The following is a 23,274-nucleotide window of genomic DNA, read 5'->3' as shown; positions in this document are numbered from 1 at the left end:
ACTAGATGGAAAAAATTATGTGGGAAGAAGCAGCATTCTTCAATTCAATCGGCTCCGGAGTCTCTTTGATGTGAAAACTTACTCAAGGTTGACGATCTTTAATAATTTTCATCCGTGACTCTATATCATGCATGAATGAAAGTACATATATACCTATGTATAGACTTATTGGCTGAGAACGACTTGGTTGGATTTGACACTTTAGAAGGCCAACCGTATCTTGCACAGATTTTTAAACTGCAACTTTGTTTCTAAAATAATTCTGCTCGGCAGAATTATTTTGTTAATGAATCAGAAATCTGATTTACTATCAAACCGGCGAAAGAGAAAGTGTCATTTATATGTCACATAATCATGTGTGACCATTATAAAATTTAAGAATTGAATAAACTCTGAAGTGAAGATATTAGATTTATTTCTATTTATATTAGATTTATTTATAAGATTTATATTTTTGATTCGATAAGATTTATATTTTTGATTATCATCTGGAAATAATGAATATTAAAGAGAAAAAAGAAAGACATGACAATTTTTCTATCATACACTCTTATCAGTAATCATTACATACATATATACATACATACATGTTCTGATATGAATGTGACGAGCTTCGATGCAGACGTACACGTGCAACGATTTAGAATATATCTTTAAATTGCAATCTTAAAGTTAACATTTAGTTGAAATGTTTCAATTCTAGAGTAGAGTTTTTTTTGTTATATAAGTAGCAGTATGCAAAAGATAAGAATTTGACACATAATTAATGCAGACTGCCGATTCAGCAATAACCCTACGATTGCTAGTTCGGCAGAGATTATTATTCGCTTCGAAAATTGTGAAAGTTTTGTCAAGATGCAGTTGGAAAGCAGATTGGCATCAAAATATATGTACATCACATTTGTGATTGCAGCCTACTGGTGAGTCGTGAAATAGATATTAAATCACTTTGTTCTGTTTGTTAATTGTTCAATATATTTATTTAAATTGAATTTTCATTAAGATATGGAAAACGATGTGATCCATAATCTCTCTTAATAATTTTAAACAAAATCTCTTCAAATATATTTTTAAATGATTTTCAGGGTGATATCCATCCTGACTGTATTTGTGAATAAAGCACTCTTGTCCAGTGACACAGTAAATTTGGATGCTCCTCTATTTGTAACTTGGTTTCAATGTATAGTAAGTGTAATTATTTGCATTACTTTACACAAACTATCGCAATGGTTCCCAGATTATATCCAAATTGCTGATGGCAATCCATTTAAAAAAGATACACTGAAAAAGGTATGTAAAGATATTATTAAGATTATTTGATTTAAAAAGAACACGAATATTTTTATATTAAATTGTATAAAAATTGTATAAAAAGCCAATAAATTTAATAAAGAAGGAAAAAACTCTGAATTAGAATAGAAAAATGACATTAAATTTTATTATTCTTCTCTTTTCAACAATTTTTATAAAAGTGTACCAAGATATTTATATATATATTTTGTTTGAACTGTTATAGGTACTGCCATTATCAATCTTGTTCACTGGAATGATAGCGACTAATAACTTATGCTTGAAATACGTTGGTGTCGCATTTTACTATGTAGGTCGTTCGTTAACGACGGTATTTAATGTTATTTTCACTTATATTTTACTCGGTGAGAAACTAAGTTAGTAAAACTAACTAGGAATTATTAGAGGAACTAATTTGTGAAAGTTGCAGGGCAAACAACATCGCTCAAATGCATAATTTGCTGCACGGTAATTATCGCTGGATTCTGGTTAGGAGTCGATCAAGAACACATAGCGGGTTCTCTGTCTGTTCTCGGGACATTTTTCGGCGTGCTTGGATCGTTGCTGTTATCCTTATATTCCATCCGTATGAAACAGACACTTCCAATTGTAAATCAAGATATCTGGTTACTTTCTTACTATAATAATGTGTACAGCATTTTTATCTTCATCCCGTTAATGATAATTAATGGCGAACTGACAATCATATATAATTATGAAAAGCTTGGACATCTTTTTTTCTGGGGTGCCATGACAGTCGGTGGTATATTCGGCTTTGCCATTGGATATTTTACCGCACTTCAAATAAAAGTCACGTCCCCTTTGACACATAACGTCAGCGGTACCGCAAAAGCATGTACTCAAACAGTTTTAGCAACTTATTGGTTTAATGAAGAGAAATCGTTTCTCTGGTGGTTAAGCAATATCGTTGTCCTTACTGCCAGTGCGCTTTACGCGAGGATTAGGCAACTAGAATTGAGTAAAGAATATAACAAAGATGAGACACGACAGTTGAAAGTATAATAAGGTATAATAATTTTATTTTTATATGTAAAAAGTGTCACTTTGCACAACGCGTGTGTACATAAATGTTTTTTTATATTTTAAGGAAACGCAGAAGAAATAGCAATATATGGAAGAGAAGTTTTACATATACACATAAATTGCAAAAGGTTGTCCAACGATTTTGCAACAATATGTATATACGTATGTACAGATATCTTTGCGTGTATATATATTAATATGCATAAAACAGTATTATAATATTAAATATTTTAAATATTAAGTCCATAATTTTACAATATTCAGTCAGTTTCTTTTTCTACAATATTTGTTTTATATATGACAATATAAAAATCATCTTTTTCTACATCTATATATTATATGCTCATAAGTATCCGACATTATCTCTTAATATCACAGTATTGCGTAATCTGCGAGATTCTCGAAGACAAGTTGAGCCTTGTATACGGCTTAAAATCGTGATGAAATTCCATTTCCACGACTATCTGAGTGACTTGATAGCAAATCTTTCTTCTTAATAACTGCATTTACACTTTTTATGGGTAAGTTATTGTCGTGAGATGATATCATGGAGTATAATCGAGCTTGCAATGCAATCTCCATTGAATGTTTTTGATTATTTTCAATCTTCATAAAAGAAATACCATCAGAGGAAAAATAGTATCTGTAAAAACGAATAAACTGATCTCTGCGCCAATATATCATATTTATCTATTTATCTGAGATTATTAAATCTTTTTATATACCTAGGATATTCTATCGCAGCGGAAACATTTAGAGAGCGCATGATAAGATTATAGAGGATCTCGCCATTTAGAAAACTATCGTTCGAACCAAATACTCCACGTAAACCACACATTTCTTCGTTGTGATGGAAAATAACAGGGATGAATGATTCCAAGTCATTGGCATCGAAATTGTCTAATAAAAACCCAGCGTTCGTCATGTTTTGAGAGCCCAATGGTGAACTTAGACCGCTGCATTGTTTATAATATTAACAGTGATTAATGATAGTAATTATCTGATATGTATAATTTGAGATATATAATGTAAATCTGAGATATATAAAAATATTCTGTTACTAACGTTAAAACGCTAACATAGGTATCTTGCCAATCCATCGCCATGACTCCAGTGTATGTTGTTTCGTCTATTGCTAAAACTGCGTTTTACGACATTAATAAGCGCGGATTTGTATTAATAATTAATCAAAAATGATTGACTTACTATGTCGAATGCTTAAAGGAAATGATGAATATACGCGCATCAATGTCTGAGCAACGAGAACTTGAGATTCTATAGTAGATGCATTTTCTGAAATTGGAAGACTTTCCAGTGCTTGGATTATCTTTTGCATAAACATCGCATGTGACGGATAATAAATTGTATGACGATGTAATATTGATTTTTTTGCAGACGTCACAATAGGATGATAATTCGCTAACTGCTGCGATTCCTCATGGAAGATAGTGTGTAAAATTTTATAGGATAAAGTACCGTTATATAATGCTAAAAGAAAATTATTTAAGAAAATTGTTTAAGAAAATACAAGATAAAACTATATAGAAATCATCTATGATTAAGAAAGCTACAAACGCGCATACCATTTGCGCCATATTCTGCCACAGTGTCCAATGTATTTGCAAGTTCCTGCAACTGCAATATATCTCCCGGATTCAAAGGACCGTAAAGCATCCGATTCTTTGACACTTCATCCGCTAGATCTTTGGATACTACGAATCCCTCTCGAGCTAACTTGGCAGCAGGTTCTATGATATCGCGCCATGGCAAATTACCATATGATCTTTGAGCGAACTCTAATCCCTTTAATAGAGCTGGCAAACGTCCAAAGGAACCTACTGTTGTGTATAATACATGTGTATAATATATATATATTTTTTTTTTCTTTAATACACTAATGCATTAAACTGCATTTACCTCTAGTAGTATTACTTGCAAAATCAATGATAATTGGATGACTATAGTCTGTGTGATTTTTGTAATTGTATATCATTATATAACCACCTCTAGAAACAAAATCAAGATTAGAAACGACAATCAGAACTAATTCAGACGATGGTCTTACCCGCCAAGACCAGTTTTATGAGGCGCTACCACAGCCATGCAGATGGTTGCTGCTACTGCGGCATCGACTGCATTGCCTGATCTCGTTAATATTTTAGTGCCAATTTGAGAACAATTGGCATAATCTGTAGCAACTGCTCCATGAATATTATGAAGATTGTTCTAAAACAACAGATTTTCAAAATATTTCATAATTGATTTGTTTCTTTTTCGATTTCTAATATCTACCTGTGGTATTTCAGTATAAAGAATTTGCAACACTAGCATTGTAGTGATGGCAAAAGTCAATGCAACAAAACAAACAATGATGAATCTTAGCCCATTGCCGCAGTAGATGCACAATCTGTATTTGTGAGTTTTTTCCTTTGTTAAAGGACATTCTTCCGTGAGACCTGCAACATGTAAACTTATATCCTTCCTTCTTATCTTACATATAAAACCAATTAATCATTATTTTGAGTACAACCTTTAATGACTAATGTCTATTTCTACCAAGGTACACTGTTTTAATTTCAATTTTGATTTAACTTTAATTTCAATCTTTTTCTAATTTTTAGAATTAAAAATTAAAAATTAAAAAAAGGAAAAGTAAAACCAAAATTAAAGTGATCTACATTGGTAAAAATGAATATGAAAGCAACTTCAAGCAAACTCTAATTTATTAATATTTATATCTTAAAAATAATTAATTTTTGCTGTTTAATATATGGAAAGAAAAATTAGAACAGAAACAATATGCATCGATTTGCAATGATTTTATTAAATTTAATCATTGATTAAGTTATTTAAAGTTTCATTCATTGGAATTAATTAGCAATCTGTAAATATCATACAATAATAAATATTTAGGTCGATATGGAGTAGACAGTATTCATGCTTACGTGTATTATAACTCATTTTTTAAAGACTGGAAATAATTTCCTGTTGTATTTATATTTATATAAATTTCTTTAATAGAATACCAAAAGAACTGCGTAAATATTAATAAAAATTGGTGCAGCAAAAAATGAAAGCTGGAAGAAACAGCTACGAAGAAAAATAAATGGTGGGGATATCTTTCTTTTTCGGAAGTTTGACAGATTCCTTTTACCGCCATCTACACAGATTCAGAAGGAATTAATTAATAACATGGTGGTATGCAGCGGACTTTTTAAAAATTTATTTAAATTATTCGTCACAAGAACGTTGTCAATTCAACACGTGCAAAATTTATAAACTTCACAAAATCGATCACTGAGCTTCTCTTTCTGTTTTTCTTTATGAATCTGTATTAAATATATTCCCTAAAATGTCACTAGGCGAATCATCCTCCGAAGTATAATCAATATACTTTTTTTTACGCTGCACATTTGAGACATTAAAAATACATCTAGTCAATTCCGTCGAATTAGACGCGTTTGGTCTTATATTGTAATAAGTTTCTAGAAACTCTAGCACAGATGATTTATTTTGCAGACTATTGAACAACACTCGATCTTTCCTCGGTAAGATCTTTTCCAACATAAATACCAAATGATGATGGAAACATTGAAATTCAGTTGATATACTTGATGTGATATCCAACCAATCTTGAACACAAACCAGTGGAGTGGTGGAATATCCCGAAAATAATGCTGGGTTAGTTAAGATACCCCTGGCAGACATCACCCCCTCACATCTGGATTCTTTAAATAAGAATTCCGCGCTTTCTAAGCTTTTTGTGTCACCATTTGCCACAAGAGGTAGTTGTACGTGGTCTCTAAGGAGCTTGAGATTGTCCAAATTGATTGGTTCATTACGCATTTCAGGAGTCCTTGCGTGAATCGTCAAAAACGATGTATCAGCTTTCTCCAAAATTTGACACAACATTATCGTTTGACGTATATCTTTCAACAGACGTATCTTCGCAGAAACAGTGAATGGCTTTGAAATACGATTCCTAACTTGACGTATCAAATCTTTAACAAGCTCTGGTTTTCTCAACAAATCAGCTCCATATCCCTCTTGTATAGCCCAACGTTGGGGACAACCACAATTTAAGTCAACACCATTGGAATATCTGTTGATAAAGGAAAAACATGATATACAGAAAACAAAATTATAGGATGTATATAAGCATTTGATATATGATAAACTTACGGTGCAATCATTACTGAAGCATCAACAAAATCGCTCACATTTTTAGCTGCAAATTGAACTATCAGTGGCTGGTCTTCTTTATGCGTAGTAAATTCATTGTCTCTAGCTTTTGCAGATTGCACAAACGAATCTGCCAAAATCATGGGAGTAAAGCATATGTCGCATCCATACTTTCTCACAAGTGTCCTAAATTGCAACCTAATAAGAAATAAAAAAAAAGTTGATATAATACACGTGCGATGTTCGAGGAATATTGTTTTTACTTACTTGCTGTATCTAACCATAGGAGCGCATATCTTCGTCATTCCCGGCTGTTTCAACGTTTCTACTACGTCAATAGTCATTACGATAAAACTTTTATTAATCAATCACAAATTTAAAAGAAGAGGAAAAGATAGATCGACATTCACACAATTAAATATACAGCAAAATAAAAAAATATCATGAATGAATGAAATAATAACAAAAGTTTCATATTCAGTTTATTCTAGATGTTTTGATCACAGAACGGCTTTGAATGCCACAAAACATGTAGATTGTACGATGGAAAGCAAAAATACATACAAGAGATGCAGTATCAAGTATTGGGTGCTTTCCATTTAGTGACACAAGTATCATTTTGTCCTTGTTAATCATTGAAAGCCAAGAAAGATAAAACGATACCTGTGTCAACTTGTGTCACTAAATGGAAAACATCCATTATCAGTGCTTATCCAGACACTAGAATGCGATTTTATCGACAGTTAACATGGAGTGTTAAAAAATGGATGTAGTAAAGCAGTTATAAATTCAAAAATGGACATACTAGCGATAGTGTGCAAGGGACTTTGACTAAAGCCTTGTGTCCACGATGCTAGAAACGGTCCGAGATTTTGGATGAAGAAAAAATTGATCAATCATATTGATCAATTGGCGGAAATAGTTAGTGCAATTGATCAATTTTTTTTCTGTCCGAGATCTCGGATTAATTTCTAGCATCGTGGACACAAGGTCCACTAACTCCCGGACTACAATAGATAATTTTAAGCCTTAGTCGTAAGAAATTGACCAATCATAGTCGATTATTCTCCTATTCTTCGACTATGATTTGTCCATTTCTTATGGCTTAAGGCTTAAATCACCCTTGTAGCCCGGGACTAAAATCACTAGTGACTTTAGATTTTAACGGTTTCACGGAAAAAAGCCGCTCTCAAATTTTTCTCTGATTCAACCATATCGCTTCGATATTTCGTCTCGACTGGTTTTTCACTGAGCATTTAGTGTTGTTTGGTGATGTTAATTTAATGTTCTACTAGCTACAATTACAAGAAAAAAATCGCGATTAAAGTTAAACTGCATTCTGGAATTGTATGCTGAGTGAAAATGAGTAATATATTCGGTATCGAAGACGGTAAGTGAGCCAGAGCAACGAAATAAATTAAGGTTACGAAACATACATGAGTTTGTTGAGCTTTGTATGCATGAATATTCACTTTTCTTACGATATTTCCAATATATTTCTTTAATCGTATTTTTTATGTTCGTTTTCTTATAAACTTGGCTTATATTTCAACGATATTTTCAATTTATCCAAGTTATATCATTTCTACTTAAATTTCTTAATCACTATATATTTAAGATATTTTTAATAAGAATTAAAGAAAGGAATCATTTAAGTAGCTTCGTTTCTACTTACAATCCTCAATCAGTTTGCAATTCTGTAAAATAATATTTTTATCTATTTTAGATCAATACGATGAGGAAGATGCTGATGAAATCTCATCAAAACTTTGGCAGGAGGCCTGCTGGATTCTCATCAATGCATACTTCGATGAAAAGGGTCTTGTGCGGCAGCAACTCGACAGTTTCGATGAATTCATTGAAATGTCCGTTCAACGTATTGTAGAAGATTCGCCACAGATTGAACTACAGGCAGAGGCGCAGCATACCACAGGTGAAATAGAAAAACCTGTGAGACATTTATTGAAATTTGAGCAAATTTACTTGTCAAAGCCAACTCATTGGGAGAAAGATGGTGCGCCATCTCCCATGATGCCCAATGAAGCTAGATTGAGAAATTTAACATACTCTGCACCATTATATGTGGATATCACCAAGACGATTGAAAAAGATAACGAGGATCCCGTTGAGACGCAGCATCAAAAAACGTTTATCGGCAAAATTCCAATCATGTTGAGATCTAAATACTGCTTGCTCGCTGGTTTGTCTGATCGTGATCTGACTGAATTGAACGAATGTCCGCTGGATCCTGGTGGATATTTCATTATCAATGGCTCGGAAAAAGTTCTCATAGCACAAGAAAAAATGGCAACGAACACCGTTTATGTATTCAGTATGAAAGATGGTAAATATGCCTACAAAGCGGAGATCAGATCTTGTTTAGAGCACAGTTCACGACCTACCTCAACCTTGTGGATCAACATGATGGCCAAGAGCGGTGCTAGTATTAAAAAATCGGCTATAGGCCAACGTATTATCGCAATTATTCCTTACATTAAACAGGAGATCCCTATAATGGTAGTCTTCCGTGCACTCGGATTTGTCGCCGATCGTGATATTCTTGAGCATATCATCTACGACTTTGACGATCCCGAAATGATGGAAATGGTAAAACCGTCCTTAGACGAGGCTTTCGTTATTCAGGAGCAGAATGTCGCCTTGAATTTTATTGGTTCGAGAGGCGCTAAGCCAGGTGTAACTAAGGAGAAACGGATAAAGTACGCCCGAGAGATTTTACAAAAGGAAATGCTACCGCACGTTGGCATAAGCGATTTTTGCGAAACCAAGAAGGCCTACTTCCTCGGCTACATGGTCCACAGATTACTATCAGCATCTCTAGGACGAAGAGAATTGGATGATCGTGATCATTATGGTAACAAGAGATTGGATTTAGCCGGGCCTTTACTGGCGTTCCTTTTCCGAGGTTTATTTAAAAATCTGATGAAAGAGGTACGCCTGTATGCGCAGAAATTCATAGATCGTGGGAAGGACTTCAATCTTGAGCTAGCCATCAAGACGAAAATTATCACAGATGGTTTAAGATACTCGCTTGCCACGGGTAATTGGGGCGATCAGAAAAAAGCACATCAGGCGAGAGCAGGCGTGTCACAAGTATTAAACAGATTGACTTTCGCGTCGACATTGTCGCACCTGAGACGAGTAAATTCTCCTATTGGAAGGGATGGCAAACTTGCCAAGCCACGTCAGCTGCACAATACACTATGGGGTATGCTCTGTCCCGCGGAGACTCCCGAGGGTGCTGCTGTAGGATTGGTAAAAAATCTAGCTTTGATGGCGTACATAAGCGTCGGCTCGCAGCCATCTCCTATTCTGGAATTCTTGGAAGAGTGGTCCATGGAAAATCTTGAGGAGATAGCACCGAGCGCAATCGCTGATGCTACGAAGATATTCGTAAATGGATGCTGGGTCGGCATTCATCGGGATCCAGATCAGTTGATGGCCACTTTGCGAAAATTGAGAAGGCAGATGGACATCATCGTGTCAGAGGTATCGATGGTCCGTGATATCAGAGATCGTGAGATAAGAATATATACGGATGCCGGTAGGATTAGTAGGCCTCTACTCATAGTGGACGGGCAAAATCTGTTGTTGAAGAAACGACACATTAATATGCTGAAGGATAGAGATTATAATAATGACGGGTAAATGCTCGATATTTCCATTTTCCATTTGTTTACTTCTACAAACGTTATGACGACCAATTTATATCTTGTTACAGATGGCAAGAGTTGGTAGGTAGTGGAGTAGTAGAATACATAGACACGTTAGAGGAAGAAACAGTTATGATAGCTATGTCACCTGATGATCTTAGACAAGATAAAGAGTATGCGTATTGTACGACATATACGCACTGCGAGATTCATCCGGCGATGATTCTAGGCGTATGTGCTTCTATCATACCATTCCCTGATCATAATCAGAGTCCTAGGAATACTTATCAGGTATCACGTACAATTTCGATCATGGTCTTCTCCTTTTTCCCCCCATTTTTATAGATAAATCTATTATATATTGTTATCATTTTTCAGAGCGCTATGGGTAAGCAAGCTATGGGTGTATACATTACAAATTTCCACGTGCGCATGGACACTCTGGCTCATGTGCTGTATTATCCTCACAAACCGTTGGTCACAACGAGATCAATGGAGTACCTTAGGTTCCGCGAGTTACCGGCCGGCATTAATAGCATCGTTGCAATCCTGTGTTATACGGGATACAATCAAGAGGATAGTGTTATCTTGAACGCGAGCGCTGTTGAGAGAGGCTTCTTTAGATCGGTATTTTATCGCTCCTATAAAGAGTCTGAGTCGAAGAAGATCGGTGATCAGGAGGAACAGTTTGAGAAACCCTCGCGCTTAACATGTCAGGGAATGCGCAACGCTATATATGACAAACTGGACGACGACGGAATTATTGCACCCGGAATTCGAGTATCGGGCGACGATGTAATCATAGGAAAGACGATTACTCTTCCGGAAACGGACGACGAGGTAAATTAATTATTTTTTAATATACAAGTGAATAATAAAACGGATAATTCTTTATTGAAAAAAAAAAAAAAATACTAACTGTTTTACTAATGGCACTCTTTTATGTTTTAGCTGGATAGTACGACGAAACGTTTTACAAAGCGCGACGCATCGACTTTCTTGCGAAATAGCGAAACTGGTATAGTCGATCAAGTGATGCTGACGCTGAACAGCGAAGGATATAAATTTTGCAAGATCCGAGTGCGCAGTGTACGTATCCCACAAATAGGCGACAAATTCGCATCACGTCACGGACAAAAGGGAACATGCGGAATTCAGTATAGGCAAGAAGATATGCCATTTTCCTGCGAAGGTCTTACACCCGATATTATCATCAACCCCCACGCTATCCCTTCTCGTATGACTATTGGTCACTTGATTGAATGCATTCAAGGAAAAGTTTCCGCTAACAAAGGTATGATATAGTTTTCGTTTAAGTTTAAGCAAGACTGATATTTATATGAATCTAATACATCTTTAGGAGAAATTGGTGATGCTACTCCGTTTAATGATGCCGTGAACGTGCAAAAGATTTCCACGCTTTTACAAGAATACGGCTATCAACTACGAGGAAACGAAGTGATGTATAACGGACATACAGGTCGTAAGATTAACGCGCAAGTCTTTTTGGGACCAACATATTATCAACGTTTGAAGCACATGGTGGACGATAAGATTCATAGTAGAGCGAGAGGACCCGTACAAATATTAGTTAGACAACCCATGGAGGGTCGAGCGAGGTAATTATTTGTTATTATTCTTGTATATAATTTTTCTCTTTGCAACTAATGATGTAAATGTACACATATATTTAGGGATGGCGGACTTCGTTTCGGAGAGATGGAACGTGATTGTCAAATTTCTCATGGAGCGGCACAGTTTCTACGAGAACGTCTGTTCGAAGTATCAGATCCGTATCGAATTCATATATGTAATTTCTGTGGTTTAATTGCCATAGCAAATCTGCGGAATAACACTTTCGAATGCAAGGGATGTAAAAACAAAACGCAAATTTCGCAAATTAGGTTGCCATATGCGGCAAAGTTACTTTTCCAAGAATTAATGGCGATGAATATTGCACCTAGACTCATGATACATTAAATTCCTCATAATTTATTCCGTGTAAATAAAATTTTGTCGATTTATCATGTATATAAACATTGTATTGTTATACAATGAAACATCAAACAGCCAATAAATAGCTTTTCATAAATTTCTGATAAAATATTAAAATTAACACATATTTATTAATGATAAGATAATAACCTTTATATTAATCTTTTCATAGTATTTTTTTCGGTTTTTCTTGTGATAATAAATTACATTTATTCTATTATCTAGTTATTAATATTATATAATATTAATATTATTAAAATAATATATATTATATATTATATATTAAAATTATATAATATATATTATATAATTATAATTATATTATATAATATTTTATAAAAATAATGATTTAAGTATGATTAAAGCATATATGTACAAGATTGTATTTGCTTATGAATAAAATCCTAAATTCGTTATTTTTTTCAAAAATTGTATTTAATTAAAAAAATGTATTTAATTAAAAAAAATTATGATACAGATAAGAATTTCATAAGAATAATACATATGAATATTAATTAGGAAAATTAGGATCATTAGGATCATAACGACTATTAGGATGTCTTACAAGACAGACATCTAAGACACAAAATCGTGCTCTGCAAAGAGGACAGGTGCACTTGGAGGACAACCACGTTTCTGGTGTATTCTCATCTTGCCTCGAGGCAAACCTGTTCAAATGAATATATATAATAAATAATGACAATAAAAATATTATACAATTAATGTAGAAATAATGCGTAGAAACAATAAAATACAAACCACTTTGCCATACATTCTATACACCACATTGGACGGCAGTCACACATTGTACAATCATGGTTTCTAGTTTCGATACTACTGCATAATCTGTATAATTTTACATTCGAGATCGCTTGCATGCATCCGATACATTGGCTCAACTCCTATATAAAAATTAATAATTGAGGGCAAACGAGAAAAGAGAACTCAATTATTTGAATAATTTGAAATAATATGCTGTTTTATACCTGGGTAGTATTATAGAATGGATTTTTAGCGACTTCATCTTTGAAAGTATCAATAAATCTGTCAAGCAGCGTTCTATGGAACGTTATATTGTCCAGTACAATAATTGGCCGGGAAACTTTGTCCTGAAAATCCTTAAAATCCAACGCGTTTAATCTTATGTCAAATTCTTGTGCCATCGCACGCATGGGTTTCACCTGAAAAATGATGTAGATCATGATATTATCTTGATAATTCGTAAAAGAATAATTTATGATGTTAGTGCTATACTTGTATATTAATAAATTGAACTTGATCTCTTGTTGTCGGTGACATGAAATGTACGTCGCTTTTATTCACGACTAATGTCGCATCACTTTGATGTGCTACTTGTAATTTATAAGGTGTAATCTTAATAATCCAATTATCCGTTACTACAACACGAGTTACACTATTTGTTGCAATAACAATTTTATCTATTCTAAAACAAAATCATGTTACTTTAATATAAATCCATATGTATATATCCATATGTATATGTGTATATATATATATATATATATATATATATATATATATATATATATGTATGAATTTGTGATTTAAAAGTTCTTAAGCTAGGTATTTAAATAAACCTTCGATATTCCGCGTTAATATCAGCGGCGACAACTGTCCATGGTGTATTATTATTACTGTATACAGATAAATTCTGTGCTATTGGATGCGTAGTCCAATTATGGGCGGACCATTCAAAGACTTTGTTCAGCATATAAAGTGGAACGATCATGACGCAAAGAACGATTAATGGTCCAAGATAATTTTCATCAGCTAATAACAATTTTCCAGTATCTATGTGATTGAAGAAAATCAATCCTAGGATATAGCCTGAATAGAAGTAAAGAATATATTTGTAAATATGAATGCAATATTTGTAAAATGTCAATATTTGTAAAAATGAATGCCATTGAATGTAGCTAGATAAAAAGCGTGTCTATTACCCAGAGGTAATAGAGAATGTAGAAGTAACGTGGCTATGCTCCTTCTAATATGATAATGTACGAAAAATTCATTCTCGCTACCAAGCCAGCTTGCAAAGATATCCTTGACAGTCAGTCCCGCTGAGACAAATTCTGTCGGCGGATAAACAATACATCCGGACATCAAAAGATAAAATAAGGTATAGAAAAGTAGAGCTGACATTTTTTCATTTAAACACAGAAAAAGAGAGAGACTCCCTGTTCGTTAACAGGATGAACGTGAAAACGGCAATCGACCTGGAAATAATTTCGAAAATTTCTTTAATATTCTTCCCACTGTGTTCCTTGTTAAACGTAATAATAATATTAGTAATAGTAGTAATAGTGGATTCGATTCACTGCCAGGTTAGTGCACATTAAACGCTACACGATATACATGAAATTATTCAAATGTAAAAATATATAAATACTTCAAAACAATTATATAAATATTATCAACAATGAATTTGTCGTATTATTTAGCTGAATATGAATTAATAATTTCATTATCAAAGAAATAATATTATGTTACTACATTTAAATATTTCATATATAGCAGTTTTTAATGTGCACTAATTCCACATTTACTTAGTGCAGTGAATCGAATTCGCTACATTCAGCGTGATTGATATTTTTTTTATAACATGCTTGTAGACTCTATGAATCAATCACAATACCCGAAGCTGGCTTGATTTTGGTTAGTACATCTCCGTCCTTGATTTGGATGATGGATATATCCGTTTAATTTTTTGGAACTCTATATTCATCAGCGATCAGAAATTCACTGAGATTTGTAGAGATTCAAGTAGGTTAGAACATTCAAACTCTCTTCTTCTCTTTTCTTCTTTCTTTTCTCTCTCTCTCTCTCTCTCTCTCTCTCTCTCTCTCTCTCTTGATATAAGATGAAATTAGTAATGTAAGCATCTTCATTATTGATGGTTAGCAATATAGAACAACAAATTCCGATTATTGATAATAAAGCTTTCTGCCATCTATTTACGTAAATTCTAATTGCTTGATTGTAATAAAAATCAAACTGATCAGAGTAAACGAATAAACTAGTATAAAAAATACTTAAGATAGCATTATATTAAACAATTTATAGTAATTATATTATTTTAATTGTTTTAAATTTAAAAAATAGTGAAATGAATCATTCAAGATCATTGGAATATAAATAGAAATAAAATAGAATTATTAGCATTTTAATTTAAAAAGCATTTTAATCTAAAATTTTAATACTTCTTTATTTAAGCAAGATTATAATTACACATATTAATAAATTACATAATTACATATATGCATAGATACATATAAATATCATAACAAATGCAGATTTTTTTTTTAATTAACAAATTTAAAAATCAAAACAATATGTAAATATTAAATTATTGACATATTGATTTATCAAATAATTTTGTCAATGCGTTTTATTCAATATGTCATGATGCTGAAATAAAAAATATCAAAGTGTCAAATTCTAATTGACAGTCAACATTTTTATAAATTATGTTAATTCAACAAATGGTCATTCACTGTGGTTCTGCTATAAACTGTTTTAATTAATAATAATTATTATTAATATAAATAATATAAATATTTATGAAGATGGAAACGTCTTTTGAAGAGAACTTCCTTTAGACATGTATTTGTTGGCTGAGTTATTATACGATTCGCACGCATGCAGCCTACTCTCCATTGAGTGTCGAATGTGTCGGGCCTTATAAGGATACTCGCTACACCTACATATCTGTCCCTCTCTCGGGCTCGTTCGAGCAAACTGACAATACAAACCAGGCAATGAATCAATGCAACGTTCATCTAGTGATGGAACCAAATTGAGAAACGAATCTCTTCCAGCAATGGTGTTGTACAGCACAGTGCGCTAAAATGAAAGTCAATTATTGAAATGTAACGAGTTAGGGTATGACTTCAACAAAACTTTAACTAACTTAATCGACGACTAATTTGTATTGGATATTGAATAATATCTATGATATTTTGTTAATAAATAGACTTATTAATTTTTTGTTGATCTACATAAAGGATTAGAATTTAGCGATGACAAATTACATAATTAGAAACTTTGCAGCAAGCAATTGTGTCAGTTGAATTAATAACTGATTAAATTAGTTGGACTTTGATCGAAGTCCCTCTTAAGACAAATCAATGAACGAATCAATTCTCTTTTTACTCTTATAGTACTTTTTTAATATTGAAATTATAATGTCCTTGTTTAAAAATCTATCTCACATAATTATGATAGATGACGATTAAACAATTCTAATTAAAATTGCAGTGAAATATCGATTAACATTTATTTATCGAATACATTGAAAGTATAATTTTGTTGAAGTTCTAAAAATTTAGTCAGATTTGAAAATAATTTTTTCGAATTCAAAATAATTCAAATTGATTGCTAAACATTTTTGAACTATTATTATCGTATTTAAATGTTTCATATATACAAATTAAATACAAACTAACAATAATTTTATTGTTGATTGATATTATAGTTTCTCACTCAGTAATATAAATCGTAATATATATCGCTGTAATATGACATATATTATATGTAACAATTACACTGCCTGATATCGATCTTGCCGATAATTTGCACTGTTTCAGAATTGCTGGAAAAGAATTTACCATCGACGGACGCTTAAGTAAAACGGATACGGTAAAAGGACATAGTGACTATTCTAGGACGGAAGTGTATATACGTATATACGTTAATAGCTACAGAGTTCATCGCTCTGTAGAATATATTTGCGATGCTCTCTAAAACTGTCTCGTGTTCACAAGAGTCTAAAGCGCTTCGAACTCACGAGTCCTTTTTGTTCTTGCGTCTCTTCACTGTTAGACAAATCTAAAAAAAGTTATATTGGATTATTAAAATAATAATGAATGCTCAAACTAGTTATATGGAAAATAAACATTTTTACTGAAGTATTTATACAGAAAAAAATTAAAATAATTAATTAAAAAAATTAATTCTTAAATTAAGACAAATATTCTCATATATAATCAAAAATATTATAATCTTCTTAAAAGGTTTAGATTTGAATAGATTGAATTTGTATTGATGCAAGTATTACTTTTGTTCAACTCCAGACTAAAAATCTTCTATATGAAGATTATTGAATATTTTAATATTAAGAATATTTTTGCTTATATATGAAAATATAAAAAAAAATTAGTCTTGATTTAAGACTAATTTTTTTCTGTGTAAAAATTTGATCAGATACAAATCTGATAATAATTTTGTTTGACCATCAAAATATTTATAAAGAACGTTTCAAATTCATTGCTAAATTATCAAAAATTTTTACAGTATTATCATTACGTTTAAGCATCTCACTTAATTATTTGATGGTCAATAAAATTATTTTTAGATCTGACCAAATCTTTAAATACTTTAATAAGCCTTCTTTCCGTGTAGAATAAAACTTTTGCGGCAATATCATCACGTTTGAACGTTCTACATCTTTTTTTTTATTTCATGTAAAACCTCAGCGATATCAAAGTAAAATCATAACAGATTTCTTCAATAAAAGTCCCCATCACAGTATCGTGAACATACAACGAGGACAAATATAACGATCCTTGTAGATTTAATTCAATTATTAAGACTGCAAAAAATAAAGGAAGAAGAAGAAGAGTTGAACTTTATAATACGTTCGCTCCGGCGTGATTGGGTCGATCGCAAACGCGATGGTTACGCAATCTCATAATCCTACATAGTCGAATAAGCGTGACGAGCGTCATTGACGGCGGTCTGCTCTTGGAACGGGCGTAAATCGGACCGAGGCTATAAGAGACCGGTTTCCCAGTCTCGGGCGGCACAATAAGCCAAGATCGTTCGAGGGGGCTCCATCGCCAGCTCCATTCAAACGTCCGTCGAGTATCCGCAGCAAGCAAGTTCCGCAGGAGTTCTTCGTCCTAGGAATCGTCCTTCAAGATGGTAAGAGACTTGAGATCTCTCTTGCGATCGCAATCATCTATTTGCTCCCTTTAGAGCGGCCTTGGTCGATCACAAACTCACCGTGGTAGACGAGTGCGACGATATTCTGTTTATTACGCGGTGAAAGTGCGTATATATATGTGGGATGGCAAATATGAGAGTCGAATCTGGGTCTTTTGCTTATCAAGCGACTGCTCCAGCGCCGAGATATTTAGCATTTTCTTATCTCAAAACATATAATTATGTGTTCTCCAGTTAGAAAAAAGCGTGATCCATTAACCCAAATTATTTCATACAAATAAAGATGAAATATCTCGTTCTCAATTTCTTTTGATTCAATGTGAAACGAAGAACTTTATTATCTGCAATTCATGGAAATCATAAAAGTTCAATTTGATTAATAATCGCTGATTTAGAGATATTTGGAATATTTAATTTTTAAAGATACCTGAATTAATGAATGTTGCGAATCATCTAAAGACGAATCTTCTCGACTGGCACCAATGATTACTGGGAGCGACAGTTGCATTACGTTGTCGCTACTTTTAGAAAGAAAAATCCGCACGACGCGACGCAATAAGTCTCGCTGCAGTGAATGGTCGCCTTTCGTTAGCAGCAACGAGATTTTCCCGAACTTTTTAGAATTAATAGACATATTCTTATATTCGATCTTGTACTGCTAATTTTGGAGTATTCTGGAGTACAGAGCACATTTATTATAATCAGCATTCTAAATATGTATTAATTATTCGATAAAACGCCTCCTTTCTTATGAATTATTTATAATTCATATTAGAATTCAAGAAAAAATTCTATTTATAATTTTCTATTTATAATTTTATATATTTCACTTCATGTTTTATTATCTTATTCATAAATTAATTTACAAGCGTGATTTAGAGTTAACTTAATCCACAATAAAATATTTTCATTTTTCTTCATCCGTCATTATTATCTTGACAAGATCTCCATTTCCATACGTTCTTTTCTAAAGTGTTTTCCATTCTCTTTCAAGATTATATCCATTTTATACAAGTATATATACAAGTATATATTCTAATTTTTCAAATATTTTTATCACAGAGCATATGAAATTATAATTATTAATATAATATAATTATAAATAGAATTTTGAGTTATTTAAATTATAAAACTAGTTAAATTATAAATCTAGTTATAGATACGAAATTCTAAAATCAGTTTTAGCAAAAAGGCAAATCAGTATGTTATCAAACTACAGCTTGCAACTTGTATTTTTTCAGCGTGAATGCATATCCGTCCACGTAGGACAGGCGGGAGTACAGATCGGAAATGCCTGTTGGGAGTTGTATTGTTTGGAGCACGGTATCCAGCCTGATGGGCAAATGCCATCAGATAAGATACTCGGAGGTGGCGATGATAGTTTCAATACCTTCTTCAGCGAGACCGGCGCCGGGAAGCATGTACCCAGAGCGGTCTTCGTCGATCTCGAACCTACCGTAGTGGGTAAGTAGAAAAGAACAATGATTTTATTAAAGTAATCTAAAAATTTGGTCAAACACAGAATCTGAAAATCTGAAAATAATTAATTTTGTGTAGCCACCAAAATAATTGTCCAGGTTGAAACGTTATGATTTTATCTCATTTTTTGCAAAAATTATTTATATTCTAGTAACCATTTTAAATATCCTATATAAATATTCTAATGACCAAACAAAATTATTTTAACATCTGCATACGATCAAATTTTTAAATACTTCAGCAGAATTGTTCTTTCCATGTAATATTTTATAAATATTACATCCCTTGTTAAGTTGCAATTAATGTTCCTCTTCCAGATAATCTGATTCGCCTGTGTTCTTTCAGATGAGGTGCGTACAGGTACATATCGACAACTGTTTCATCCGGAGCAACTGATAACAGGCAAAGAGGATGCAGCCAACAATTATGCGCGCGGTCATTATACAATCGGCAAGGAGATAGTGGATCTCGTTTTGGATCGCATTCGCAAACTGGCGGATCAATGCACAGGTCTCCAGGGCTTCCTAATCTTCCATTCATTCGGCGGCGGTACCGGCTCCGGTTTCACGTCTCTGCTGATGGAACGACTGTCGGTGGACTATGGAAAGAAATCGAAACTCGAGTTCGCAATTTATCCGGCGCCTCAGGTCTCGACAGCTGTTGTCGAACCGTACAACTCGATCCTCACAACGCACACCACCCTCGAGCACTCCGACTGCGCGTTTATGGTAGATAACGAGGCCATATATGACATTTGTAGACGTAATTTGGACATCGAACGGCCGACGTACACCAACTTAAATCGCCTGATCGGTCAGATCGTTTCCTCGATCACGGCCTCGCTGCGCTTCGACGGCGCGCTCAACGTCGATCTGACGGAATTCCAAACGAATCTGGTGCCCTATCCCAGGATCCACTTCCCTCTGGTCACCTACGCTCCCGTCATATCCGCGGAAAAAGCCTACCACGAACAGCTCTCCGTCGCCGAGATAACGAACGCCTGCTTCGAGCCCGCGAATCAGATGGTCAAGTGCGACCCTCGTCACGGCAAGTACATGGCCTGCTGCATGCTCTACAGAGGCGACGTGGTGCCGAAGGATGTAAACGCGGCGATCGCGACCATCAAGACCAAGCGCAGCATCCAATTCGTCGATTGGTGCCCCACGGGGTTCAAGGTCGGCATCAATTATCAGCCGCCCACCGTCGTTCCCGGCGGCGATCTCGCCAAGGTGCAGCGTGCCGTCTGCATGCTGTCCAACACTACGGCGATCGCCGAAGCCTGGGCGCGGCTCGATCACAAATTCGATCTGATGTACGCGAAGAGAGCCTTCGTGCACTGGTACGTCGGCGAGGGGATGGAGGAGGGTGAGTTCTCTGAGGCGCGGGAGGATCTCGCCGCCTTGGAGAAGGACTACGAGGAAGTCGGCATGGATTCCACTGATGGCGAAGGAGATGCTGCGGAAGAATATTAAAGATTATCGATCGAAGATTATCGCAAGATTCCTACTCTCCTCGTATTTCGTACATTTTTATTATGATGCTTGCCATTATTACTCCAATCACTTACTGCGAATTTCCTTTCTAATTTTGTAACACGATCCGAGGCGATTTATCGCGGTATTAATCTTCATCTGTTCCTTCCACTCCAATCCCAATCTGAGATTCTCCTCGTGAGAAAAAAAGCGGATCTTTTCACTTTCTTATAATAATCTCGGTGTTGCTCGAAGAAATAACCACTGAGAAATATAAGCACGTCTAAAAATACTTTCTCGTGTATTTTGTTGTAATATTATTTATATATTATATCAACCATTATACAATAATAGATTGCATTAATATACGTCTTCGATCATACAATTATTATCGATCATTACATGATACGTGAATACAAGTGAAGGATGAAGAGGAAAAGGAGGCGAGAGAAGAAAGTATAATATGAGCGAATCTCTTTCTGCACAAGTGTGTCAGATCAATGAGAAACACGTGCGATCTCACGAATGAATTCGATTTTGAAGAAGAAAGGACGAGCGTGATGATCGCGCGTGAATTTGATTGCGTCACGAGCCCGCAATTTGTTGCACTTTAGATACAATGGCGACGATGGTAATTGTGTGTTGATCTTAATAATAAAATTATAATATAGTAATAATATTAATATTATATATTCTCATAATAAACTAAATAATAATAATGATAATCATCACGGTCATCAATATCGATCTCACGATCGATAAAAAGAAAACAGCGCAAAATAAAATATTATCATGAAAAGTTCCATCTGGCGCACGCATCGATGAAAACAAAAGACTCTGCAAGCCAATGTGCATGTGCGCTTTATTTCGTTCTCATTATTATCTATTCGTCCAGTCCTCCCAGCCACTTCGAGCATGAATGATTCATAATGCTCAAACTGTTAGAACAGTACTATATATCTTCTTTTACATATACTCGGATCTGCGTATAACACAGCTCGGTGTTGTACGTAGCATACATACAGTTATACATATGTTATATATAGATAGAGCTCAACGCCGACTTTTTATTTGTACAAAACACACGTTGTATAGCGGTCGACCGTCAATTACGGATAAAGAATGTAATCATTAGTGCTCGAATCACCAGCTTGAACAACACTCCTCGACAACCTCAACAAGGCAAAGTTAAAATTACGGGGATGAAAAATGTGAGAGTTCCGTATCTGAATTTCCTTAATTAAGATTATAGAACGTGTGCGAGCGTTCCGAAAATAACACACGTTCCTGGATAAAAAAATATTATTCCTACTTACTCGGCCCAATCAAGTTCGACTTATTGAAGTTGTTACTGCAGAAAGCTGTTATTCAATTGCAAACGACACGCGATGATCAAGAGCAAATCGCGTTCACTCAATTATAATAAATCAGTAAATATCAAAATTGCGAGTGCTAAGATTTGTAAGAATGCTAAGATTTAATCAATTGACGAAGATACGAAAGGCACGTTTCGTATATGGTAATCAATCCAAAAAGAAAAAAAATAAAATCATTACGCTTAAAATCGTTCTGCGCTTCTGCATATATATATATACAACGAATATTCGTCATAATTTAAATTTCGATTTGAGACGTTTAAATTATCTTATTACAGTCAAATACAGATAAAATTGAAAATTTTATAAGCACACATTGCCGTACTTCCACTGGTACTTCCGATTCTACTTCATATTTTATATCCTTTTTAATCGACATACTTAAGCCTATCGGTCGTTCGAATTTGGTAACAATATAAGCTGATGAATGTCGCCGTCAGGCATGACTTACTGTTAGCATTACGCTATTTTTATTGAGTTGATATAATTTATAAAGTATTATATCGATGTAAGCGCCAATCGCGATAGACAGTTGTAATAAAGTTCTCAACTCGGTAACAATCGTAATCGATCGGGATATCATACGGCACAAATTACTTTATACATATCACGAAGACGAGTACACCAGTCTGGTAGTCAGAGGCGATTTCTATTGTCCATGATGCTCTTGGTATAGAGGACAATCGTGAGATCCGTATTCTCGCAACGCAATTCTTTCGCACGCCAGCTTCGAATTCTATAGAAACACAGCCTTTCGCATTCACTTCTACTGTTTTCTTTTTCTTCGCGATAAAGCTGATT

At 34.1% G+C, this 23,274-nt stretch overlaps 6 protein-coding genes across 12 annotated transcripts; 3 read left to right on the top strand and 3 right to left on the bottom strand.

The window, feature by feature from the left end:
• The first annotated feature begins 136 nt into the window (after positions 1 to 136).
• nac (GDP-fucose transporter nac) lies at positions 137 to 3,406 on the top strand. 3 transcript variants are annotated; one of them, XR_016141288.1, is made up of 6 exons: positions 137 to 920; positions 1,086 to 1,290; positions 1,517 to 1,655; positions 1,721 to 2,317; positions 2,399 to 2,855; positions 3,064 to 3,406. XR_016141288.1 is itself a non-coding variant. In XM_011641311.3 (5 exons), the coding sequence occupies exons 1-4, from the start codon at positions 856 to 858 to the stop codon at positions 2,311 to 2,313; spliced, it is 1,002 nt and encodes a 333-aa protein (XP_011639613.2). In that variant the 5' UTR covers positions 137 to 855; the 3' UTR covers positions 2,314 to 2,317; positions 2,399 to 3,031. The 3 variants fall into 3 exon arrangements, 1 of the variants encoding a protein (XP_011639613.2); XR_968042.3 differs by lacking the exon at positions 3,064 to 3,406 and having other exon boundaries at positions 2,399 to 2,496; positions 2,713 to 3,031; XM_011641311.3 differs by lacking the exon at positions 3,064 to 3,406 and having other exon boundaries at positions 2,399 to 3,031.
• On the bottom strand, positions 2,302 to 5,418 carry LOC105428804 (glutathione hydrolase 7). 2 transcript variants are annotated; one of them, XM_011641309.3, is made up of 9 exons: positions 5,280 to 5,418; positions 4,627 to 4,790; positions 4,400 to 4,560; positions 4,252 to 4,340; positions 3,918 to 4,172; positions 3,541 to 3,822; positions 3,400 to 3,475; positions 3,060 to 3,290; positions 2,302 to 2,977 (listed from the first exon to the last, which is right to left on the bottom strand). In XM_011641309.3, the coding sequence occupies exons 1-9, from the start codon at positions 5,293 to 5,295 to the stop codon at positions 2,764 to 2,766; spliced, it is 1,488 nt and encodes a 495-aa protein (XP_011639611.2). In that variant the 5' UTR covers positions 5,296 to 5,418; the 3' UTR covers positions 2,302 to 2,763. The 2 variants fall into 2 exon arrangements, with proteins under 2 accessions (XP_011639611.2, XP_011639612.2); XM_011641310.3 differs by having other exon boundaries at positions 3,918 to 4,169.
• Positions 5,419 to 5,535: 117 nt separating this feature from the next.
• LOC105428803 (Dihydrouridine synthase 4) lies at positions 5,536 to 7,272 on the bottom strand. 3 transcript variants are annotated; one of them, XM_011641306.3, is made up of 4 exons: positions 7,180 to 7,272; positions 6,784 to 6,844; positions 6,517 to 6,714; positions 5,536 to 6,436 (listed from the first exon to the last, which is right to left on the bottom strand). In XM_011641306.3, exons 1-4 carry the CDS (start codon positions 7,214 to 7,216, stop codon positions 5,656 to 5,658), a joined length of 1,077 nt encoding a protein of 358 aa, XP_011639608.2. In that variant the 5' UTR covers positions 7,217 to 7,272; the 3' UTR covers positions 5,536 to 5,655. The 3 variants fall into 3 exon arrangements, with proteins under 3 accessions (XP_011639608.2, XP_011639610.2, XP_011639609.2); XM_011641308.3 differs by lacking the exon at positions 7,180 to 7,272 and adding an exon at positions 7,081 to 7,172; XM_011641307.2 differs by lacking the exon at positions 7,180 to 7,272 and having other exon boundaries at positions 6,784 to 7,074.
• A 446-nt stretch (positions 7,273 to 7,718) lies between these two features.
• On the top strand, positions 7,719 to 12,279 carry RpII140 (RNA polymerase II subunit RpII140). The gene is made up of 7 exons (XM_011641312.2): positions 7,719 to 7,906; positions 8,243 to 10,178; positions 10,256 to 10,478; positions 10,566 to 11,027; positions 11,139 to 11,481; positions 11,548 to 11,806; positions 11,882 to 12,279. Exons 1-7 carry the CDS (start codon positions 7,879 to 7,881, stop codon positions 12,165 to 12,167), a joined length of 3,537 nt encoding a protein of 1,178 aa, XP_011639614.2. The 5' UTR covers positions 7,719 to 7,878; the 3' UTR covers positions 12,168 to 12,279.
• Positions 12,280 to 12,595: 316 nt separating this feature from the next.
• On the bottom strand, positions 12,596 to 15,232 carry LOC105428807 (E3 ubiquitin-protein ligase TM129). 2 transcript variants are annotated; one of them, XM_089084805.1, is made up of 7 exons: positions 14,750 to 15,232; positions 14,144 to 14,419; positions 13,781 to 14,030; positions 13,437 to 13,626; positions 13,169 to 13,363; positions 12,942 to 13,084; positions 12,596 to 12,850 (listed from the first exon to the last, which is right to left on the bottom strand). In XM_089084805.1, exons 2-7 carry the CDS (start codon positions 14,343 to 14,345, stop codon positions 12,694 to 12,696), a joined length of 1,137 nt encoding a protein of 378 aa, XP_088940931.1. In that variant the 5' UTR covers positions 14,346 to 14,419; positions 14,750 to 15,232; the 3' UTR covers positions 12,596 to 12,693. The 2 variants fall into 2 exon arrangements, with proteins under 2 accessions (XP_088940931.1, XP_088940930.1); XM_089084804.1 differs by having other exon boundaries at positions 14,839 to 15,230.
• A 2,671-nt stretch (positions 15,233 to 17,903) lies between these two features.
• Positions 17,904 to 21,482, top strand: LOC105428809 (tubulin alpha-1 chain). Its single transcript, XM_011641314.3, has 3 exons — positions 17,904 to 18,125; positions 19,388 to 19,610; positions 19,971 to 21,482. The coding sequence occupies exons 1-3, from the start codon at positions 18,123 to 18,125 to the stop codon at positions 21,095 to 21,097; spliced, it is 1,353 nt and encodes a 450-aa protein (XP_011639616.1). The 5' UTR covers positions 17,904 to 18,122; the 3' UTR covers positions 21,098 to 21,482.
• The last annotated feature ends 1,792 nt before the right edge of the window (positions 21,483 to 23,274 follow it).

The sequence above is a fragment of the Pogonomyrmex barbatus genome, unplaced genomic scaffold (assembly GCF_055798465.1).
Source record: "Pogonomyrmex barbatus isolate J1 unplaced genomic scaffold, ASM5579846v1 scaffold9, whole genome shotgun sequence".
Classification (NCBI taxonomy): domain Eukaryota; kingdom Metazoa; phylum Arthropoda; class Insecta; order Hymenoptera; family Formicidae; genus Pogonomyrmex; species Pogonomyrmex barbatus.
The sequence above is the reverse complement of the archived record's forward strand: the minus strand, read 5'-3'. Positions and strand labels throughout refer to the sequence as shown.